Source organism: Anticarsia gemmatalis, chromosome 3 (assembly GCF_050436995.1).
Source record: "Anticarsia gemmatalis isolate Benzon Research Colony breed Stoneville strain chromosome 3, ilAntGemm2 primary, whole genome shotgun sequence".
Classification (NCBI taxonomy): domain Eukaryota; kingdom Metazoa; phylum Arthropoda; class Insecta; order Lepidoptera; family Erebidae; genus Anticarsia; species Anticarsia gemmatalis.
Genome location: NC_134747.1, coordinates 9926330 through 9949260, shown reverse-complemented (window position 1 = coordinate 9949260; position 22931 = coordinate 9926330). Strand labels below are relative to the sequence as shown.

The 22931-nt window shown below is 35.5% G+C and overlaps 2 protein-coding genes across 4 annotated transcripts in view; one reads left to right on the top strand and one right to left on the bottom strand.

Moving 5' to 3' along the window:
* Positions 1–22931, bottom strand: part of dysc (whirlin protein dyschronic) — a 64198-nt gene that overhangs the window by 3454 nt on the left and 37813 nt on the right. For 2 of the 3 annotated variants that reach the window (XM_076136429.1, XM_076136430.1), the window contains 3 exons: positions 17444–17545; positions 1209–1475; positions 724–864 (listed from right to left, as the gene is read on the bottom strand). In XM_076136429.1, the coding sequence (XP_075992544.1) occupies positions 724–864; positions 1209–1475; positions 17444–17545 (510 nt within the window). Of the gene's footprint in view, positions 1–723; positions 865–1208; positions 1476–2712; positions 2794–17443; positions 17546–22931 lie in introns of all 3 variants that reach the window. The other variant, XM_076136428.1, reaches the window with a different exon arrangement.
* LOC142987574 (uncharacterized) lies at positions 9502–16565 on the top strand. Its single transcript, XM_076136431.1, has 2 exons — positions 9502–9669; positions 15694–16565. The coding sequence occupies exon 2, from the start codon at positions 15712–15714 to the stop codon at positions 15901–15903; it is 192 nt and encodes a 63-aa protein (XP_075992546.1). The 5' UTR covers positions 9502–9669; positions 15694–15711; the 3' UTR covers positions 15904–16565.

Here is a 22931-nt window from a genome sequence, read left to right as displayed (position 1 = left end):
GCTACTTTTTATCCCGGGAAAATGACGCATTTCCCGGGAAAATTCAGGTGGCGAACGAAGTCCCGAATAATCAATATTATAATGACATTGAATTAACAAAATTCCGTTGTCATGGCAACTGTTTTAATGACGGATATGCCATGGCGCAACTTCGTTACATATATTAAGAGATATAAATAATTTTGAGAATATTTTTCGTGAAAAATAAAAGCATATTTTGTATCATCACGCTACGACCAATAGGAGCAGAGTAACAGTAAAAAGTGTTACAAAAACGTGGAAAATTCTGACCCATTCTCTCTTATGTGACGCAAGCGAAGTTGCGCGGGTCAGCTAGTTATTTATATCTCGTAGTATAACGAAGTTGCGCTAAGGCATATCCGCCATTGAAACAGTTGCCATGGCAACGGAATTTTGTTAATTCAATGTCATTATAATATTGATTTTTCGCGACTTCGTTGAATTTTCTGAATTTTTCCGGGAAATGCGTCATTTTCCCGGGGTAAAAAGTAGCCTATGTCCTTTCTCGGGTATCAAAATATCTCCATACCAAATTTCATGCAAATTGGTTCAGTAGTTTAGACGTGATTGAGTAGCAGACAGACAGACAGACAGACAGACAGACAGACAGACAGACAGACAGACAAACAGAGAGAGTTACTTTCGCATTTATAATATTAGTATGGATAACGCGCAAGAGTATTGGGCAGCGAGATGACTTACCGGTTTGTCTCTCTGTGCGAAAGACTCGGCGATCAACCGCGCAACGTCTTGGTGCTGCATGCCTTCCACTCGGTGTCCGTCCACCGCCAATATGAGCTGGCCTACTTCTAATCCTCCTGCTTCGTAAGCAGCTCCATGCTCCTGGAAACATATAAACATAAGAAATATGTAAGTATGTTACTGTAAAAGCCAGAATTGCGGTAAATCTTATGGTCCACCAATTCCATGTTGGTGAAGGTACGAACGAAACTATACAGCCATATATTCGCAAAATCTGAGAATTTATCACAAACATTCATTACAATATAGTTAAATAAAGTTATTTCTCCCTCCTCTTTAATATAAAGTGACCAACTCGGATAGCTTTGGGGAGAAGGCGCGGCTGTTTAACAAAGAATAAATAAGGTGTAGAGGGAAGGTATAACGCTCATTTTGTATTATATACGGTTTGGCCAGTTCTTATATGTTCAATCGTAGGAACTCACATGTATGTTTATTATTCTAGGCAGCGGATGCTTGGTGTTAGCGCCTCCTTCGATCGCTATACCAAGTATAGGCTTAGTTTTTTTGACGGTGATGTGCAGGTTGCCGTGGTGGTCGGGCACGACGCGTGCGGCGCGCGCCTCGTCCAGCGGCGGCTCGTGGCCGAGCCTCTGCATCGACTGGTGGCGCCGGATGCCGCCCCGCTCCTCTAACAACGCTCCACTATCTTCCTTCATGTCAAAACTACGCGACAAGTTGTGCGCTAACTCCTATAAAAATCACACGTTCTTAATATATCACCTAACTTATACCCATTGATTTGTTCTTAATTTTTATAACTGTAATATATCATCGCAATTTGTATAATAATTTATACATATTTACACCAGAAACGTGAATAGAAAATACTGATTTGTAGATGCCTAAATCCTATTAACTAATTGTACACATCCACACTAATAATTGTTACTCTACAATGCTAATAAATAGCAAATTTAATTCAGCCTCTAAGTACAAGTTAGTGCTCTAAGAATATTGAGGAGACGTGTAGCTGGGCGGCAGAGGGCAGTAACTCAGTGACGCTGGCACATGGCGAGGCAGGCGCATGGCACCGGTGCGAGGCGAACCTTCGTACACATACATACAGGTTAACTTGATTTACGACCTTGTGCCTCTCAGTTACAAAAATGTACAGTGAGTATTATACGTCGAATGTATTGAGAAGCTGTAAGTGAGATGTGTGCTAGAGGCTTGGATTCATGCGTTTCGATCACTCGGTGGCGTGGTTCAAAGTGGGTATATTTTACAGTGTTCAAATGTATTCATGGAGAGAGTTCTTATCCCGTTTACCTACCTGAGTAGGCAATGATAGCAAGATTTATAGCAGAGAACGAAAATTAAATAATAATAAATGCAAAAAATACATACAAGAACCTACAACAGAAAATCTGAATAAAAGACTTCAACGCATATTGGTTCAGAAATATTTTGCGCGCCACCATGCTCTAAATAAAATAAAACTAAATGTTTTTGTTTTATGTTTGTAAAATAAATATTTTTTAAAAATTTACACACTATTCAGAAACTGTTTTCAAATTAAGGAGTGATAAATGATTATCAATTTATACTAAATTTTCATGCAGCACATTATTAGCTCGATCCATTCAAGACAATAGAAGTACCTCTACAGGCTAATGATTCAACCGATATGATAAATCAAATCATTGAGATGTGCGTCACTACTTTAAAATAAATTTATGGGTCAAAATAAAATGTATAAGTTGGTACTAATAAAATTAACACCGAAATGAAGTGCAACGATATAATAAGAAGTGAAAACATACAATAATCGAATAACTTTCTAACACCAAGCAATCGTTTCGGACTCGAAGCAAGAACTTCCAATAAAAATTTAAGATTTTTTTTAATTTCGTGCAAATGTAAGAATCGTCAATGTGCTAGGACAGTTCGCTGGTCATTCCGGCGGCGAGAGGCCGGGCCACTTACTAGAGGTCGTCCCCAGTACCATGATTTTACTTTCTGCGTCCAGCCACCGAGTGATGAGCGCAGCCCCTCGAGATAGCCGCACTGAAACATCACACTCACTCAGGACCAGATCGTTCACCCTCCGATACCTGTGCACTATCGTACACTATGATACACTATCGTGCACTATCAGTGCAGTACAGTGCAGCACAGGCGAGTAGGTCGCGACACCTAACCTCCCTACGTTTGCCACACAGCAAGCCGCTTGTGTTCTTTGTCATGTTCAATGTTATTGTGACTGTTAAGCATCTAGCATAAATCTAGCTGTAGTCAGGTACGCTATTATAGACATAGGACATACCCTACTTAACAGATCCAATTCAGTCAGATGCAAGAACTCTACGAAGTAATTTTACACATCACGTAATCTGCATACATAGTGTTGGGTAATAAGATCTAGATTTAAGTAATTCTTAAGTACAAAATGGGTAGACAGATACTAGAAAAATAGCAAATCTACGGTTGCTAGCCATCTACAAAATATTACTTACGTAAAAGTGAAAATTTGCCAAGCCTTAATTAATATTATTTACTAACCCCTTATTGTGATTCGTTTTTACTGTAACAGGGTATTTTATATCCGCACGCTGTTCGATAAAGAATAATACTTAATATAAAACCTTTTAACTATACAAACATAAATGTACATACCTGGTCCTAAACAGGAAATTCGTAAGAAAGCATGAAACAAAATACATATTCTGTCATTCTTCGTTCTGCTCCAAGTCGAACACGAACGCAGTAAGTTGCTAACTTTCAAGTCATGCAACAATTTCGTCCTATTGTGTTTATATTGTGTATCTCGTGGTCGCGTTAACTTTCCATCAATTGTGATGTCTTACGAATTTGTCGCCAAAATATCCATTTGCTAGAAATGCTCAGCATATAATAAAGAAACAGTTTTTTTGTTTAGTGGGATTTGTAACTCACGTAGTGTTATTGTTTGAAGATAATCGTTTTGCATCACGGTTTATTGTATTGCAATATGAAGTGTTCGTTTTACCATAACAAGATTATTTCTCACAAATCTAGCTAGTATCTAAGAGCCGTATCTGGGAGCGGGCGCGACATGGTGCGTCTCGTTAGCGTCTTCTATAAATAATGAGATAACATCGGTAGATGTCGTCCGACACGCGCCCGTTCCGATCCGCGATGTACGACGTTGCCTCAGCCGCCGGCTGTTCACCAACAAACATAACCATCCACACTGACCAACACTGACCAACTGATATCAGGTATATCTTATTATGACACATTTTAACCCTATTCCATCAGCGCGAACACAAAAAAACAACGAAACCATACATCATACACTTTTTGATCTACATATTTGTGTAATTATATTTTCATTTAATATGTATATCGTGATAAATTTTCAATAATACAAATTTCCAATATAAAAATAAACAGAACTAATATATCTATGTTTCGAGCTCTTTAGAGTCTAGCTGTTAGTTGTGTTTGTTGTTACGTTTGTTAATACATATATGTGTATGCGACACAGGTTTGTTTTTGCTGCGGTTATGTATATAATTAAAATTGAATAAAAATAAATATTAATAACTAACATTGCACAAATTTAATGAATAATGTATTTTAATTATGATTTTTCATAATTTTTACGGTTATTTCAAATGTCGTTACTACATGAATGAAATAAGTAGTACATTTTTAGTTGCATTGCATTATGATAAATATTATAAATACATACATCGCTAACGCACACTCTGTACTTGTAATCATACGTAACATACATACGTAGTAAATGTATAAAGTCCGTTACATTGGAGGCTGCACACTGATTACAAGTTGCAAGTTTTTAGGACGTGACGTTTACGGCTCTTTTGGTGTTATTAAGTAAACTTGTGTCAGCCAGCTGTTGGTCTTACGAACCCGTTTACAAACGCTTCTTATGCTATGTAGTACGATTCTATGGTGTGTTTTCTGCAAGTCGCAAATATTTCAAACAAAGTCTCTCCGGACAAACAAACCAACACTGTTCCCGTTTTCGCAACAATAGAAGATTTACTGAGTTAAACTTCAAAAACCGTTAACTTATAAATTCAAAAGATAACCTTACTTATCTTCTCTATGATCTTATAACGATGCGCAGACATTCTTTGTTGTAATTATAACTGAAACGTCTATATCTGTAGCCTAAATCACATAATTATCCGTTAGGTGCGTTGAGGATATCTGATAATAAACCTTTGACGACTTGTTTATGAATGCGATTATATTTTGCTTATAAATAGTTAATATCGTAACCTCAGTACCGTTACAGTCAACACTCGGGATACCAGAAAGTTGCTTAACTTGATTATGTTGTTTTACCTAATCTTAACAATAATGTGAACAAAACGAAAGTGTTTCGATCACACTTCTTATACTTCGGTAGTAAATGTGTAGTTAGTTGCAGATTGTAACAATAGAAATTTTATAATAGTTAAAGCTCGTGGGAAAAGTTTTGTAAAAGCGCTTTACACATACATATTTTGCTTTTTCACATGTAGACTTAGATCTGCGGCCTATTTTCTAATGTTTATTTACCCCCTAGCTTCATCTTTCATCTGCGTGGAAAGATCATTATATCCCATGTGTTATTCCAAATTATAAAGTATCGACGTGTTAAATTTTAGCCAAACATCTTCGCAAACTTAAGTATATATAATATTAGTAGAATCATTATAATGTCTACTTCATGATTTAAAGCCTTGCATAATAAATTTCTGACTTATCTAAACGTATTTTTATTATTGAGCTATTTTATAGTTAAGTGAAAACGTGAAAGACAATGACACGCCCTATTAGTGAAACTTGCTTCGATACAGTGTCGAACAAAACCGACATTAATTTCACTTTTACCGAGCACGGTGTATGCTTCATTAATCGCTATAAACAGCTCGATTGATTGAATTACAGACTTTCTGTTCATGAAATATAATACCTGCCTGCGTCTTGAGCACGTGTGTGGCATTTGTCGACGTATAAGCACTACACGAATATTTACGGCAAAATGCTTTTGCGAGTTCTGCAAAATTATCAGCAGGCTCTGGGCTATAAATATAGAGACACGCGGCTTACTATAAAATACTTAACAAACCGCAGGGGTTCGTCTCACGGCTCTACGACACCAACAGCTATTTATAGAAAATCGATTTGAAAATCGATTGTATTTTGGAAATAAGAGCGACAAACGGTGTGATAAAGAAATTTTAGACAATACAATCGGAAACTAGAACACGTAGTGCCGGTATTACAATAGTAGAGCACGCAATACTATTAACTTTCGATGAAAAATACTTCTTCGAAATGCAAATCTACTTTATAACACGTACCTACATAATAGAGAGAGTTTAAAACAACTAGGTGAAGAAAATGTAATTGTTTTCAGTTTTGTTATGTTCAATGCACGATGATATTTTACAATATTTTTTAATAGTCACATTTGCATAAAGATATTCGATCAATTAATGCATGCTTTTTGGTATGTAAGTGACTAGTTGACGGGGTACATTCTTGGTAATACGAAAAGGAGGAAGATGGATAGCTATATTGTGAACTAGAAAAAAGGTAACCACGTTTTGCCTTTATGATTTACCGTTTCCTTAATGTCGGTGTGGTAGTTTCGTTCATGACCTACCTATTATTGCAAATAGGTATATTGAAAGGTCAATTGCGTTAATTTTAATACTACTTTAACACTAAATTTAAACAGATATCGACCGGTATTGACTTGGTAAGATAATACAGGTTGTATTTTATTAACGTAAACACTAAGAATAACACATACATAGGCATACATTTAAATCCAGGAAGCAATTTATTGTTACATCTAATGATGAAGGTGTATCGAATGCAACTAACATATCATATCGGTTAAACGCAAACCGAAGCCGTACGTGTATCTACCATGACTTGATTTATCATGTTGTGCAAGTATTCCCGTTTGTTCAATTTTGGTCTGTTGGCACACAAAAAACATAATTAAGGTTTACCAGGCAAGCGGCGTGATTGAAGTTATAAAAAATAAATAGTCTCCACGAGACATGGGAATCGCAGGTGGTTGGCTTGATTATTTCCGGTTTGTCCAGTTTTTGGACTGATGTCCGCGTGGGAACTAGCGGTGTAAGGTGTTAATGTTAAGACGATTTGTTCATTTATCACTGTATTTCATAATAATTGTAAACCAACCATTACTTATCTTGTTAGTATATAAGCAAAAATAAGTTTATAATAAAAGTGTTTAAATACTTTAAGTATTAAAAGTATGAATTGTTCTTTCCATTGGTCTATAAAATTGTGTTTAGTCTCGAATGACTCTCTTCCCTGAACAGATTATAAATATCTACTACTAAAAATAAACATTAAGCCTCCGATTTCTCCCTTGTTATATCTGCGATGTTTAGATAAGGTACAAATTATCATTACATATTCATATCGCGTCTATTGTTTATACTTGCAATATCACTACATAGTATAAAACAAAGTCGCCCATTTTGTCTGTAGTCCCTTCGTATGCATAAAACTTTAAAACTACGCAACGGATTTTGATGCGGTTTTCACTAATAGAAAGAGTATTTTCTCCGACAGGTTTTTATATATAATTGAAATACATTGAAACTATATTAGCTGAGTTATAGCGATTTATGTCCAAGAAGTCAGAAAAAAAATCTAATTGAAGATTGCATTTGTGCGTGCGCCGCTTATACCGTTGGATACAAGTAAGAACAATGTATAGCAAAAACATTGGTCTTTATTAGTTCTACAAAAAAGTCCGCAATGACATATATCCAGCTTTTTTATTTAAGTCACAAAAACTACTTTTCTGTATTAAAAAAACATTTAATTCGTTGGGTGATGTTTAACTGGTGATATAACCAATAATACATATATCCTTATCAAAATAAGTAAGTTCATCATCACGAGCATTTAATTTAGATTATTTTTGCAGTTTACAGTGTGTTATTTAGACATATAGTTTAGGAGATATCACGATATTAGTATTGCGGCACGGTACGGGCCGGCCGCGGCGGCGGGGGCAGCGTCCCTATAATTACTTAAATATTTTTTCCAAAAACTGATAGGGGGGGCGATCAAAGAAGAGTCACAGAAACCAAAAAACATTTTAATATTTTAAACGCGGTTAAGGGAAAGAGAAGTTATTGTGAATTGAAAATTAGTATCCAATATGTGTTGGTGCGTTGACTGTATTTGTCGAAGTAGCGGGATACACGCAAACGAAGTTGCGCGGGTCAGCTAGTTAAATTATATTCTATTAACTTTCGGCTCCAGGTAATTGCTTCTTGCCTTTTGGAAGCAGGTCGTTTACATAATGATCGCTTTCACACCAAACGGCAACGTCATCCATAAATCCGGCGTGCGGCAGATATCTGCAGCGAATTAATAAGAAACCATTTGTTTATTTACACTTAGCCTGCAGCGATTGTTATATTTGAGAACATATGATGTCAGTAATACAAATGCCATCAAAAACATTATGTAAAATCCTCAAGTCTCGCCGTAAAAAGTTGTGAGATCTATATAATACCAAGTCGATTAATCTATTTAGTCTCTACTTAAAGGACCTTCTGTCTTAAGTTATTACGTATGTTATTATCATGCCAATTTTAAAAAAAATACCTCTAAAACAAATAGACCGACCTGGCCATCGCATGATTTGATTATTAGTATGTATCACACTACATAGCACGACAAGAAGTTAATGCTCCTGAAATGTTAATAATGGCGAATTTGTGTTTTCTTGCGATGACCAAGTCGATCTATTTGTTTTAAAGGTATTTTTTTTAAATTGGCATGATAATAACATACGTAATAACTTAAGACAGAAGGTCCTTTAAGTAGAGACTAAATAGATTAATCGACTTGGTATTATATAGATCTCACAACTTTTTACGGCGAGACTTGAGGTTTTTACATAATGTTTTTGATGGCATCTCACTTCTTTTTGTAGAGCGAACATAAGTCCAATTTGTATGGAAAGACGTTTTTTTTTTCATAATTCAACATATTTTCTTATGGGAATGTTGTTCAGTTTCATGGGCTAAACACCCTTACCCACCCTTTACCCCCTCCCGTTATGCCTCATATAGTAGGTACCTATTTACACCTATTTATTTTATTTTCTACAGTAATAATAATTCATTAACTGCAAATGTAACCTTGTAATCTTATACATTTATATGGGATTACAAAGTTATTGTTGCAGTTGGTATATTTAGAAAACTGGACCGAAATTAGAAAATATTAAATTTTTCCCATGATTAAGACACTAAACCCTATTTGTATTCTAAATTCTAAGCTTCTAAGTCTGCTAGAAGTACCTTAGACTTTTGATGATCGGTGAGTCAGTGAGTCAGTGAATCAGTGAGTGACAAAATTCAAAATTTTAACAAGTTGTCATTCCTAAACTACTGGTTCAAATTGACTGAAATTTGAAATATACAGTGTTTATACAATGACTGATTAGTTGCTGAAAATCCAGGCTTCTTGTTTTATCCACAACGAAATTATAGGGGTGTCAAAAATAGCCCGAATTGCTTCGAGAAAAGGATGTTACGGCCGTGCCGCTTTTTTTTGCTCGACTTGCGGGGGCACTTCCGTGCCCCCAGATCGAAGATGGTGTGCGTGGGTGGTTGGTCCGTACTTTGCCTGTGCATGTGGTATACAACTAATTTTCATCTCGTGTAGCTGGTTAAGTAGCAAGTGAACTCGATTCGCACACAGAGTAAACTACGCGGCAGCGACGGCGCGGGCCCTCGCTCTGCTTCGGTGCGGCGACGGTCAGTTTCGCTTCAAGCGCCGACGCATGTGCACGTTGTACTAATTTTAAGACATCAAACTTGTTTACAAATAGAAGGTAGTGCAATCAAGCCGTCAACAGGATAACCGTGACAGGTAAGTTAAATATATTATCGAGGCCAGTGTGTCAATTGCAGTGTATCATGTGTGGAAGACAACCCGATCGCAAAATGAGTCCGCTGTTGTACGGTGTAAACAAAACAATGCAATGGTAGTCAGCTCTTGTTTTTGGCTATTATTATACGAGTATACTGGTACAGGTACTGCGTGTTATAAATGTAAGGTTATTTGCGTAACTTGAGACTCAGTGTTTTCACCATTTTCCCATAGGCCTAAAAAATATGGCATATTCAATTTTCGGATATTATTATGACTAATTGTAATCTCGTAACGTTTAGGTAGGTAAATAGTAGCAGACATTCTGTATTGTATACAGTCTGTGTGCCATGATGTGCTTTTGTGTATTATCTTGCGTAACGTATTATGAAGACAGGCTTGCATGAGAAGAACAGTCATGTGGTTTGACTGAATGCGTTATTCATACCTCATACATCAAAGCAGGTTTAACTTGCATTGGTCCGGTTTTTTTTTGGGCCATGGGCAGTAATAAAAATCTCCTTAGTTTAGCGTACACTAGAAAATAAAGTAGGTACGTTTTACGACAATTTTTATAATGTATGTTTACCTGTTTCTAAAAAACAGACAAAGCTGAGCCATTTTATGCCAAAGGCTCATGTCTGAATTTCCTTGACCTTTAGGCCATATTCAGCATAATTTTATTATTGCAATTAAAATAAATTGAAACAATTAAATTTCATGATACCATGTAAGTATCTGAATGGAGGTCAATTTGTACTTAGTTAGGATTTTATTATATTAATACATAATATTAACCAACGAATGTTATTATAATTCGAGTATTATGTTTTTTGTATATTTTTCTAACGCATACGATAAACGTATGCTTACATTTTCACAATAAATTTCAATTTGACGGATTAGATACAAATAACATTTTCAATACAATACTGGTATAAAAACTTCCTATGAAACGTTCTTAATGATTCAAATTCTTTTGTACAATTAGTATAGATATAAGTGATTTGGTGATAATCTGTAAACTTATATTTTATCAATAAATGAATAAAACCTTCAAAAAAAAGCAATTACTAACGACAAATAAAATTACGAATACAAAAAAAAAATCTGCTAACGAGCTCCAATTTCATCTTACGTAAAATATTTTTTTCTTTATGGCGCCACGCGTGACTGGCTAGTTGAATACAACAAGGACACAGCTCGACAAAGAAGGCCTTCAAGAGATGTCTATTTGCTATTGTGTTACTGTAAAATATGCACTTTTTTATACAACAACACCACAACCGGTGAAGCTCCATGACACGCTTTCTACGATTGGAATGGAATAAATGAAAGACTACTTCCAACGCACAATATTTTCTAGCAGAGTTTTGGAACTAGTAGTGTGTTAAACAGTTTGCCATAAAGTTCTGCTATTGATATAAAACCACCAAACAGTACTCAGAAACAGTGTATTACATAATGTAATATAAATAACGTACTTCAAAGGTTCCAAAGAAATACTAAATAGTTTTAAAATTGTATCTGTTCTTCTTAAAATATTGTCTCATTGCGTTGCCTTAAGAATAATGGATTAACAAATCAATATACCACTTCTCCCGTTATAGAAAAAGATAGACTTTAAAGTTTATTGTGACGCCACTCACGACGTAGTGGTACATGAGAAATATCGTGGAGATCACGAGCCGGAGCTGTAGCTTGCAAGGGGGTTAATGTTACAGTACACCTTCCTTATACAGCTTGTCTGGGACGACGGCGACGTACCGATAACTTTCCGGCCCTTTGAAAAAGAACCGTTTCTTCTCTATACTTGGTATATATTAGCATATTGTAAGTCAAACCATTTGCACAAATACATTGGATTTCACTCCGTAACATATTTAGTGGATACCCACTCTGTATATATTAGTTGTTGCAATAACGATTCTCATTTACTACAATTGCAAGAGCTAGTTAATCTTTATCCGAATAGTGTCTAAAAAAATATTTTTAATGAGTTTGATGCCGTTTCTCGATGTATAAGAAAATGCCCATAGACGAAACTATAATATATTAGTGACTGTAATAGAGACGTTTAATATATACTGTGTTATAAAATTATAGCACAATCTGGTGCACTGTGAAATGTATTATTTCCCCATCACGATTCAAGAAATAGTATAGTTTAATGCTCGAAGTTCAAGTGGTTTAAACTGTAAATGAATCCAGTTCATAAATTATTATTTCCATGACGTGGTTAAGTACAATATACTCGTAAATTACACGATGGCGGAGATAATAAATAGGCAAGTACTATAGACGGGCAAGCATGTAAAGCTGCGAGTGGGTCCACTAACAAACAAGGTTGGCAATTAGCGTCTAGCGTGGTGGCTTGTGGCGTGGCGTGGCGTGGGAGAGCGGTCGTGATAACACATAACGTCTCGGGTCCCGCTAGCCAAACAAAGCGGACGTTCACCGGCTGATGGCCCACACAACCCCTACTGTACATAACTGACATTGATACCAACACTCGAAACAAATACCCGTTGTTTAAAGATTTATAATAAGATCAAGGCTAATCAGTAAAGTAACCTAATGCTAAAAATAAATTCCGAATACTGTGAAATAATGAGCTTGGTTTCGATTAATAACGATACTTCTTGAGAAAAATATATGATGTACTTACTTAAATAAGAATTAAAAACTACCTAAGTATATCAATACTAAACTTTCAAGTGAACTTATTTGAAAGCATTGAAATGATAACTGGTAGCCCTGCAACGTAACATTTCCAGAATCGTGAAGTAGAAAGTGGCACGACTTGTTTACGGGAAACGGTGTGTAATTGCAGGAAATATTGGGTCAGACCATACAAGTACACCCTGGTCTTCCTGTTTAGAATCACGATCTTTTCACCTTCCGGCGAATAATTGGTTAACATAATGGAAATTAGGTCTACAATGTAATTCTTCCGCTGTACAGTTTTTATTCATATTTCTTCAGTTGAATTACTTATAATAATAAGCACGAGAGCACCACTTTTATGTTATATAATACACTTTTTGCAAACTGCATAATTGTTTTAATAATTTTGTGAGTCTCGTATGAATGCAGGATTGTTTAAGATTTCACATCTCATTGTGTGTTTAAGATTACGTTGAGAATTAATTACGTGTATTTGTTTACATTTACCTACATCATGTATCCGTATACATGGCGTGGAATGAAAGTGTCACTACAAATATTATAACGGAGATAATTGTTTGTAAATAGATAGATAGTTAATATTCGTGAAGGGTGACAATGATCACCTAAATCCATGTTTACACAGGTCACACTGTATGAAGTTACTAAGTGACTTGACAAGAGAAATGCTTAGCTGAGCATTGAGCGAGTGCGCGCGTCGTGCCACCTACTCAGATGCATGAACGTTAAGGAATTGCCAAGTGGGACGTTCATTTATTATCACTAATATCGCTAGGGTAACGGTATTAAATTGTCATGACAAGTACATTACGTGCATTGCCACAGATAAATCTAACATACTTACCTAAATGTACGATGTTGGTATCGTTTCATTTCTAGTCGTGAACAATTTTATAGCGAAAGTTTAGTCTGTCGGCGTCGTGACACCTCAACATACATAAATATCTTACAAACAGTAGTAACAAAATAGTGGATATCTACTCGTTACTTATATTACAACATAGTTTTTTTTATATTAGTGATGTGTCGTTAACAAAAAATGTAGGGCATGTAATACGACCAACGAAATCTAGAATCAATCCGAGCGTGCTTTACAGTGGAAAGAGAAAGTGCCATAACACTATAGGCCCCATGAGTTGCTTAAGTCACGTACTTAAGTAATTTAGAACATACTTGTGAATGTGTTACTATCTCACCATTACATACACGACTTTGAGTTACTATTCCTTGGAGACACTGCCATAATATTATCCTAATTTGTTTTAAGACCACGAAATAAAAAGTGTATGTTTGGGTCAAAATAAAGTGTAAGTAAACCAGAGAAATATAATTTTGTTTACCAAACTTGTTTGTTATGTAGTTTCGTGTATTTATATGTAAGTACAATTAATATGGACACACGACAAAGGTGTGGGCGATGCGCACGCGACGGTCCACTTCCGGCAAGACTGTGCTCCCCTCAAGCGCATCATTTATTCATATTGTTAACAACGTACCTTGGTTATGTTACAAAATTACATCTTACTGCTTGTTAAACTATGAAGTAGTCTATATTCGTTGTATATCGCACATTTTTTCTCGTAGTAGAGACCTCAATAATTTTACAGATGTAATGAATATTGGAAAAAACATATTAGTCAGTGTCTTCTAAACTAATGATCGCCGAACCTAAAGCAGACCTGAAATTGTTATGGATCCAGAATACAGAATTGCATTAACAGGTTCTATAGGTAGAAAAATATTGGAAGCGTGACACATAATCGGGTGTTGGTGTCTGACTCAGACTTCCAGTTATTGCCTTACTAAAGTAGCGTAGGATATATAAACATACCTACTGATATATCTAATAAAGAAGAGGAGAAATAGACTCACTCGAAAAATAAAAAACTTAAAAAACACTCGTAGTTCTTCCAAATACCACTCCTAAGAAGCTGTCTTATTGCTTGTTAGAATGTTGGATATACTTTAATATATAACCTGTAAAATCTATACGGGGTCGGGCATTTCATTTCAGCCATAAAAAGTTTTTCGATGCACTAGCTATTGTCGAATATGTGTAAGCACTTATTATAACTTAATTCTTAGAATAGTATTTGCTTGTTGAGTCTTAATATATTTAAATGTGTGAACATAGTGTTCGTATAATTAAGCTATCTGGACAATACTATCCACTGATTTTGCTGAGTCACGGTGGTTCTCAGAAACGCTTAAGGAGTTAGCCATCGTCTCGGATATCACCCACGACCCTGAGTCACGATTTGTGCCCACTGCACCGGATCTTTTATACTTATTATTGTCAGCCAGTTCACTTTCTCTGTTACTCTCAGAATTGCGATATTCTCATTTAATTTCATAACTGTTATACTAAATCAAGCAAAATCTCCGTCAAAACAAATTAAAACTAAAGTGTTTTTCCATTGGTGTTCAGTATTTTATTAGCAGTAAGTAATTCCAAGATAGATGCTATCTTGTTGTCGTGTCCGAATATTGTCACGATGCTATTAAAATAAATCAGAAACCTATTAATAACTACGCAAATCGTATTTGAAAGCGTCACACTGAAATAATGCCACCGCGTTTAGCAACACTTTCGCTAGAGAAAGCCATTCGTGCAATAAAATATCTTTGTCTTACCGTTTGAGATGCGCGCAACGACAGACTAGTTATTAATCACTTTTTTTACAACTCAAACGCTCCACGAGAGGTATGATTACCATACAATACAATATCGGTGAAGTGATCTACTTGTTGGGATGCTGGTTCTATGAGTGTATTTGTTACCACGATATAAACAATAGCACTAATAGCAGTCACGGTGATGTATCGACCACATGTACGCCTTATTAATTATATTATAACCTCAATAAACAATGTTACTCGTACTTCATTGCCAAATCTTTATCAAATATCACGGATTGGTAAAAATATCGATTTCCTTAAGATTAGGTGGTAATACTGCTTGTGTAACGATTTCAAAATGTTGTGTTGGAATAAATTGGTCGATACCTAAGAGGGGCACCCACAACTGGCACCGAGATGAAACTGTGCTTATTTAGCAAGGTTTCACCACCCAATGACCATCTACCTATTACTTACACAACTATTGACCAACTGCGCGTTTAAAGTGGTGCGTGTTGCTACTTTTAGCACGGACTGTACGGTCTGCCAGATCAGATATAACAGAGTCTATTTCAATTAACAACTAGCAACAGTTTCCTTGTTGATGTAATACAATAGATTTACTATCAGCCAAGTGAATTCCGTTAAACGATTCGAAAATTTTAAACTTCCTCATGAAGGTACAAAATATTAAGTGAATGAAACGTTTATTTCCAGATCACAACAATAAACAAAATGGAGAGTTGGTTGGATGACATCAAGCGCGTGAGGATTCCTCGCCCCAAATTCGGCACAAAATATCCTGTGGAACCGCCTAAAGATTATTTAGAGGAGTGCGGAGGAGACCTCGGGAAGCAACGTCGCCACGACAAGGACCTTACGAAGGCTACAGAGGAACTTCGTCGAACACTGCAAGAGAAACTATGACCTCCCTCCCTACATGGCAGTAGCTCTAATTTAGCTTTAACTTAGCCAATGGCATAACGACCCCTACGCGCCAGATTATAAATAGTTATATAAAGAACTTGAGCAAAATTTTAGGACGCACATTGTGTTGTGTTGTGGAGCCGTGTCAGTTGGAACCCGCGTTGATCCTCTGAAATGTTCTATATCGCTAACTATGATCTACGTATCACCATCAGGTACCTACCTAATTAAAGCTATTTAAAAAAAATATTAAAAATACTGACCTTTAATGGTGTCTTTATCAAAAGATTTAAAAACTGAGATAGTAGACATTTAACGTTGTCCATGGTAGATGTCAATTGCCTATGGCATATACAGAAGGGAAGGTGGTTGAGATAAATATGTTACATTTTAGTTTGTATGTATGTTATACAATGTAAGTAAGGTGGACTATTACGAAAAGGTTGTCAGTATTAATTTACATACCTAGGCTTGTTAATTTCACTTCAATTGCCGAAGTGAAAAATGTCAATGTAATTCCTCGTCGCCGACTCTTAAGTTACAAAACGAATTGTTAACTACACTGAAACGTAGTATATTAGACTGACATAATTGTAGATTAAGTTTTATTGAATCTCGATAAGTATAAAATACTTTATTAATAAAAAATGATTTATCGTTAACCTTTGTTTTCTGTTATGTAATAACGTAGATTGCTGATTTCCAGTTATAACAGTTCTTCGGATCAATGGAATCTAATACGTAGAATAGATATAAAGTAATGTCGTGTAAGTATGCCAGTCATATTTCAAACAGCAGTGTTTAGATGGACCTATGAGATCAAGATGGCTGTGTCAGAGTGTTGGCTTTGAGCCAAACTATTCAGTTACGAATGAGTTTTGGTGGTACTGACTGTATACCGCCAAACATACATATAAACATGGACGTTTGCTTATTCAAGCAAAAATATACAATACATTAGTTAATGTATATTGGAACGTAACGTTTGTGCGATTTGTGTATTAAATCTTCAACATTGCGGTTAAGGTCTTTACTTCGCAAGTAAGGCTAATGAACACTCAGACTGGCAAAAAGTCAGAGTAGAATAGGTAACACCAATATTCAAGTAGTTAAGAACGTAGATAAATTAATGCATAAAAATATATGAATTCCGTAGATATTATTTTCTATGTTTTTTCGTCAGTAACCAAAGCATTTGTTTAACCCTATGAAATGAAAATGTATCTTCCCTTCTTTCATGTTCCTAAGAAAACATAAAATTCAACGAAGTAGGAAAACTAATCTTTGGGTAAAAAACTTCAGTATTCACCTACCTATTTGTAGCGTATCCATTCTTATCTCTTGTAAGACACTTGTTAAAAATAAATATTACCTATAGTTTTTATCGATGGTTTTATAAACAGTCATAGCTCATTCCTAAGTTTATTTCAGCAACCCTTAATTAGCTCGATAATAAAGCGTCCGCAACGTTTTACCTAAAACAAATTGCTAGATAATAACTTAAACTACTTAGTGTAAAAATATTTAGTTTAGAACTTACAGAATCATCGTAGTGCTGCGTGTGTAACGCTGTGGTGCTGCCCTCTCGTGAGTTGCACGGGGAAGAGTGGCGCCGTGACCGCCGACCTTCCTCCTCGTACTCCTGCACACATATATTGTATATATTTATTCTTTACATATTAAAGGCAATATACCTAAGATATTGGTTTCTTACAGACCAGTCATATGCAGTTCTTATAAGATTCAGATTACGCTAAATACAATACACAAGATGCCACAAACTCACAAGTCAAAACATGCATCACACTTTACACGCAAGAAAGATATAGATAAGCGTCCAAACTATGAAATGCACACGATAAAGTTATATCTAGACTACAGAAAACTATCAATGCAAGTTGTTATTGGTTAAAAAAAATGCTAGAACAAAACGCAGGCACGGTGATGTGAAACACAGAAGACTCGCGGTCAAACTGCAGAGCGAGGAATAACCAACTGTCTGGCCGTTGCAATTGATTTTCCAGCTATTTTTGCATGTTGGCACAGTTTCGAGTAGCGCCGATACCGTACGGGGGTTGTTATCTGTATATTTCATTAACACCTTCAAATGATGTCTAATAAAACAAACAGATCTTTAATTAAGTCCCATTTCAGTCAACTCTACTAGCCGCTCAGTCACTACTCAGAACCTATTAAAAATGATTATTGTAAAGGTACTGAAGCCGATACGTTCCTGCAACAGGGTAGATAATTTTTTGATTCATTAGACCCTTAACTTTAATTGTATAAGTTAAAAGATAATGTTACATTATCCTAAAAGATGTAACAAATTCAATCCGTACTTAAGAACATACCAAATAGAAATCTATGTAATTGTATAATCAAAAGCATGCAAAGCACAGGTGTGATCTTTAAATGTTCGAAATAGTGCCTCGCTATGACAACTACCTTATAAATCTAAACAGTAGGTACCAAAAACAAAGGCATGTTTTGTTTTCCTTTGATGCAAGAGGAAGATTTTATACGTGACACAACAATTTTTACAAACAATGCGATAGGTACGAAAAATGATTGCATTGCGAGTAAATAGTCGTAATGATAAATACCAACGCCTTTTCTACAATAAATATCATAAAAGATTAAAACAATGTATTTGTAAGGTGCGTGGATGGACACTTGCGTGCCACCTTTAGGGACGCACTAACATCACAGCGAGTCATTGAACGCTTGAGTTTTATATTGACCTCCATAATAACTGGTCACGCAATTGATAAAAATGAAAAGTTAGACGAAAAAGTAGGAAAAGCTCGTGTTAACGCACGTTTGTTGTATTTCGTCATAATATAATGAACAAACAAAAGCAAACCCTAAATAATGTGTATAAGCACAAGATAGTTTCGAGTTTAAGTCATACATAAAAAAAATATGCTCAAATACCCTATTCGCGATCGCTAGCGAAAATCTATCCCACAACTCACAATGCGTTGAAGAATTTTCACATATGCAAATCTTACACATTAGTCCACCATTTTGGAAAAGGTTTTCTTTAGCTGGCAACAATACGCAATTTGAACAAAATTAAAAACAACTTCAGTTTACTCTGATTCTATAACTAAAATAAAAGATGACAGTTCCTTGATGATTGTTTAAAAGTAGATGATTAATAAACTACAAAATCATTTTCAGGATTATTGAGCAGTTATTGGAACTTACATTAAATTACTTACACTTAAATTAATTTAGATAAAAAGTTAGCAAAGGCATAAATAAACCCTATTACGTAACCCTGTTTAATACCCGAGAGTAATAAACATTACGTATGAGAAAAGACTTTAATGAACAATATTTTAAACTGTTCCGTAATCTTAGCTGTTCTAAACTGTAAACACATTCTTCGTGGTACGTATTATCAGATAGTTAACGTTCACTTTTAAACTAACACAATGCGGTTAGTCCTCGGAGCAATTCTATAAAACAACCTTATATCCTTAAAAACTGTTATTAATAGATGCAAAGAACTTATGAAATAAACAAGTTAATTATATTTAGTGTAGTTGCACATATATCTTGATTTTTACAGTAAATTATTATAAGAAAACTCCATATGACAAGCCAGCTAGATGTACTATTAGTCTTTTTCTTGGAATTTACTCTCAACCAATTATATTTTTTTGAACTTAATAATACATGAAATATGACTGCAAAAATTTTCAAAATGCCACTGTCTCTCTTTCGTGTACGTCATATCAGAACCGCACTGTACTCATAATTAAGCCTAGCAGTAGCACCTACCGCTTTCATCACGAAAACCATAAGCATGCACTGAAGAAAATAGCCCATAGTGTTCTTAGACAGCGGAGAGACATCTCTTAAGCACGATTGTTATCTTTTAAGCCGCACCTGACTGCTCTATATTTATCTTGGTTTACGAAAGCGTCTATGTCTGAATATATTTTTTAATAAATTCACTACGCTATAGTATTACATCACATTCTCTACATGACATTAAGCGTGAGTGCGTTTTAAAATGTGTTAATAATTGAATATGCGGTAACGGTTTTCACTCCAAGAGAAAAAGGCCGTGGGAATGACTAACCTGTTTTTATTATTATATTTTAAGTATGCTTCATTATTAATGACATATCTGATATATGATTATTAAATTGCCCTCAAATAAACTAGCACCTTTGACAAGTTGTGAAATGCTTAATTTTTCTTGCTTAATCTGTTGTTTGCGTAATAAAGTGCTATTATACTGTATTTAAATAAACTTTAATATCGGCCCTTCCTCCTCTGTGACAAAACTTTATAATACAAGTTAAGGGTAAGCCGGGTCGTTTGAACCTATCTATCAATTATGCAGGATAACCGAGAGCTTGTTTCGAAGTTGCATCTTTGTGAATAAAAGCTATACTAGAACATTTACATATCACTGTGGGATCTAACGCGACCGTTATCCTCACGAAATCGTTGAAAGAATTCCGTGTTTGTGTTTGTCATCTAAAACGTTAAAGAATCTATTTTGGATAAATGCCTAGTAAACAAATTAGTAATGGTACCTACGAACAGATTAAAGTGAGTAGTAGAGGTTGCGCCTACATTCACAATCATTGCGGCTTTAAAATGCCAGGCGCTTATTCAGTGTAGCAAACACAAATTCTACTATAAAGATGAGGCATACAGACATAATTATTATAACTACATTATTTTAAGCAATGTTATGAAAATGAATATGGAAGTTCCTGTTTAGTACAAAAGGCGCGAAAAGCTATAAGCACAAAATCACTGTATACAGACAATCGCAATTTGTTAAATTGGCTACACTATAGAATTATCTTAAAAGGAACATTTGTTAAAGGTTTGTAAATAGATGTATAATTATACTTCCGTTTCTTTATCATAATGGAAGCGCAACGATTGTTGACTAACAATGAAGCTGATTAACAAACCGTTGTGTTAAATGTCGGGGTTATATATAACTACACCTAGGTTTGTAAAGTTTGAATAAGAATTCACAGGTAGATGTTGATATGAGAGTGTACCTTGGCCATAGCGCGCACGTCCATGGGCACGTAGTCGCGGAAGGCGACGCGGCGCCGCCGGCGCGACGTCATGTCGTCCGGCCGGCGCGGCGTGCACTGATATCATTTTCACAAGCCGCCTGCAACCGCCCTAAACCGCCCTTGGGACGCGCCCGCCCTACCGCCCGGTGTAGCTCCACGGTTTGTTTAAGAGGCTCCCAGTTTAACTTCAGGTTTTATGACGCACCCGCGGCAAATACGCGTAGGAAATATTTTTAAGAAATCTCGTCTACACAAGATATTACCACGGTCAGTGAGTGTCACATTTATTACCTTCTCGGACGATTGTCGTAGTCTTAGGAACTAAGATTTTTCGATATCATAGTAGGTGTGCATTATGACAAATTTGTATTAGATTTATAATATATCTCACTAAAAAAAACAAAAAGTTCAAGTGTTTTGTTATAACTTCCTCCAAAGCTGTACAATTCTTCAGCTGTGTAGGATTTGTGTGTTTCGCGAGAATAATTTGACGACTTATTTCATATAACATCAAAACAGACAGTACAAAGGAACAAACGTCCATTTATCCTTGTATATTTGGAGCAGGGAGAATAATAAGTACTTGTTTATTTATGTGTACAGGGTATTGTTTAACGAGGGATGACAAACAAAGCATATTCCCATAACAAAGTCCCATCGGACTCATTTGACTCAGAAACCTCTATTATTGTTCGTATACTTAGTTACATTTCCTAATTAATTATATTGTGGCAGGATAAAGCTCATTTTCATCAAAGCCGCCGTCTTTCTTACTTCCCCCGCTCTTATTGAGGTTCGTTTATTAAAAGATGTCCTATATTTATTATGAATAACGCTTTCTTGATTATTCGCTTCGATCGTAATAATTAAATTTCCTGCGATTAGAGTTTAGCACGGCGCAAGGTATTTGTTTAAATCCAAGTAATTGTTTAAGCATAAATACACCAGACTACGTTTATGACGTCAAACCATAATAATAGAGCTTACCTACTGTGAATTTCTCACGTCATCAATCCAGGTGGCTTGGATTGTAAACCATAATAGCTCATTAATTTTGAACAAGTAACGGCGTAATGAAATATAGCCTTTTCACCGAATCGATTCTAAACCCTCTGAAGGTTAATTAAGGTTATTAAAAACCAATACTGTATTAAAAATCTATTGGATTTCTTGGTAACTGTTATTAATTAAATGAAATCCAAGCCTTCTTCACCCATATTTTCATATTTTTATTATTTTATAAAATGTTATACCCTCAACCAGTATGTAAGTTTTATCTAATAATGTGTTTTAAAAACAAGAACGAAAACCAATTTATTATAGGTAAAAAATAAATTTTTCACTGCTTATTTATCCAAATATTTTAAAACGGTAAAATAAATTTAAATTACGGTAAGAAAGCAAACTGAAAATGTTGCTTACACGAGGATTGAGCCTTTTCGACGATACGCCAGGCGCGAAGATAATCAATAATGTAATGTTTGTTAAGCTTAATAAAATTACGCCGCTTAAACCAGCTATGTTTGCTGTAAAGGGGCCATTTATCGGCGAACATGTCAACCCATGTGGGGTAAAAACCGGATGTGTGCGGGCCACAGTGCACCCATAAACACCCGCTTTTAACCCCGGCACTGCGATAAATTGACATTAATAGAATTAGTTAACTTGTAGCCTTAGAAATGTTTTTGTGTAACTAAGTTATTAGATGACAGTGGAAACCTATGGGGGAGGCCTTTACCCAGAAGTGGGACGACACAGGTTTAAAATAATAATAAGCTATTTTAAACTTTTAGGCTTATCTCGTTTAGATGTGTATAAAATTCACACGAGTTTTATTATTCGGTATGGATAATAAATATCTTATAATAAGTGGAAAGACGATTGATTGCCACAGTAAATAAATCCATTGGATCGTAAGATCAACCTTGTTTACCATCGAATGACCTTTGCTTTGACTTTTATAAA

What these genes read in the sequence shown, in the direction of transcription:
- LOC142987574 (XM_076136431.1), top strand. Translation starts at nt 15,712, where the DNA reads ATGGAGAGTTGGTTGGATGACATCAAGCGCGTGAGGATTCCTCGCCCC.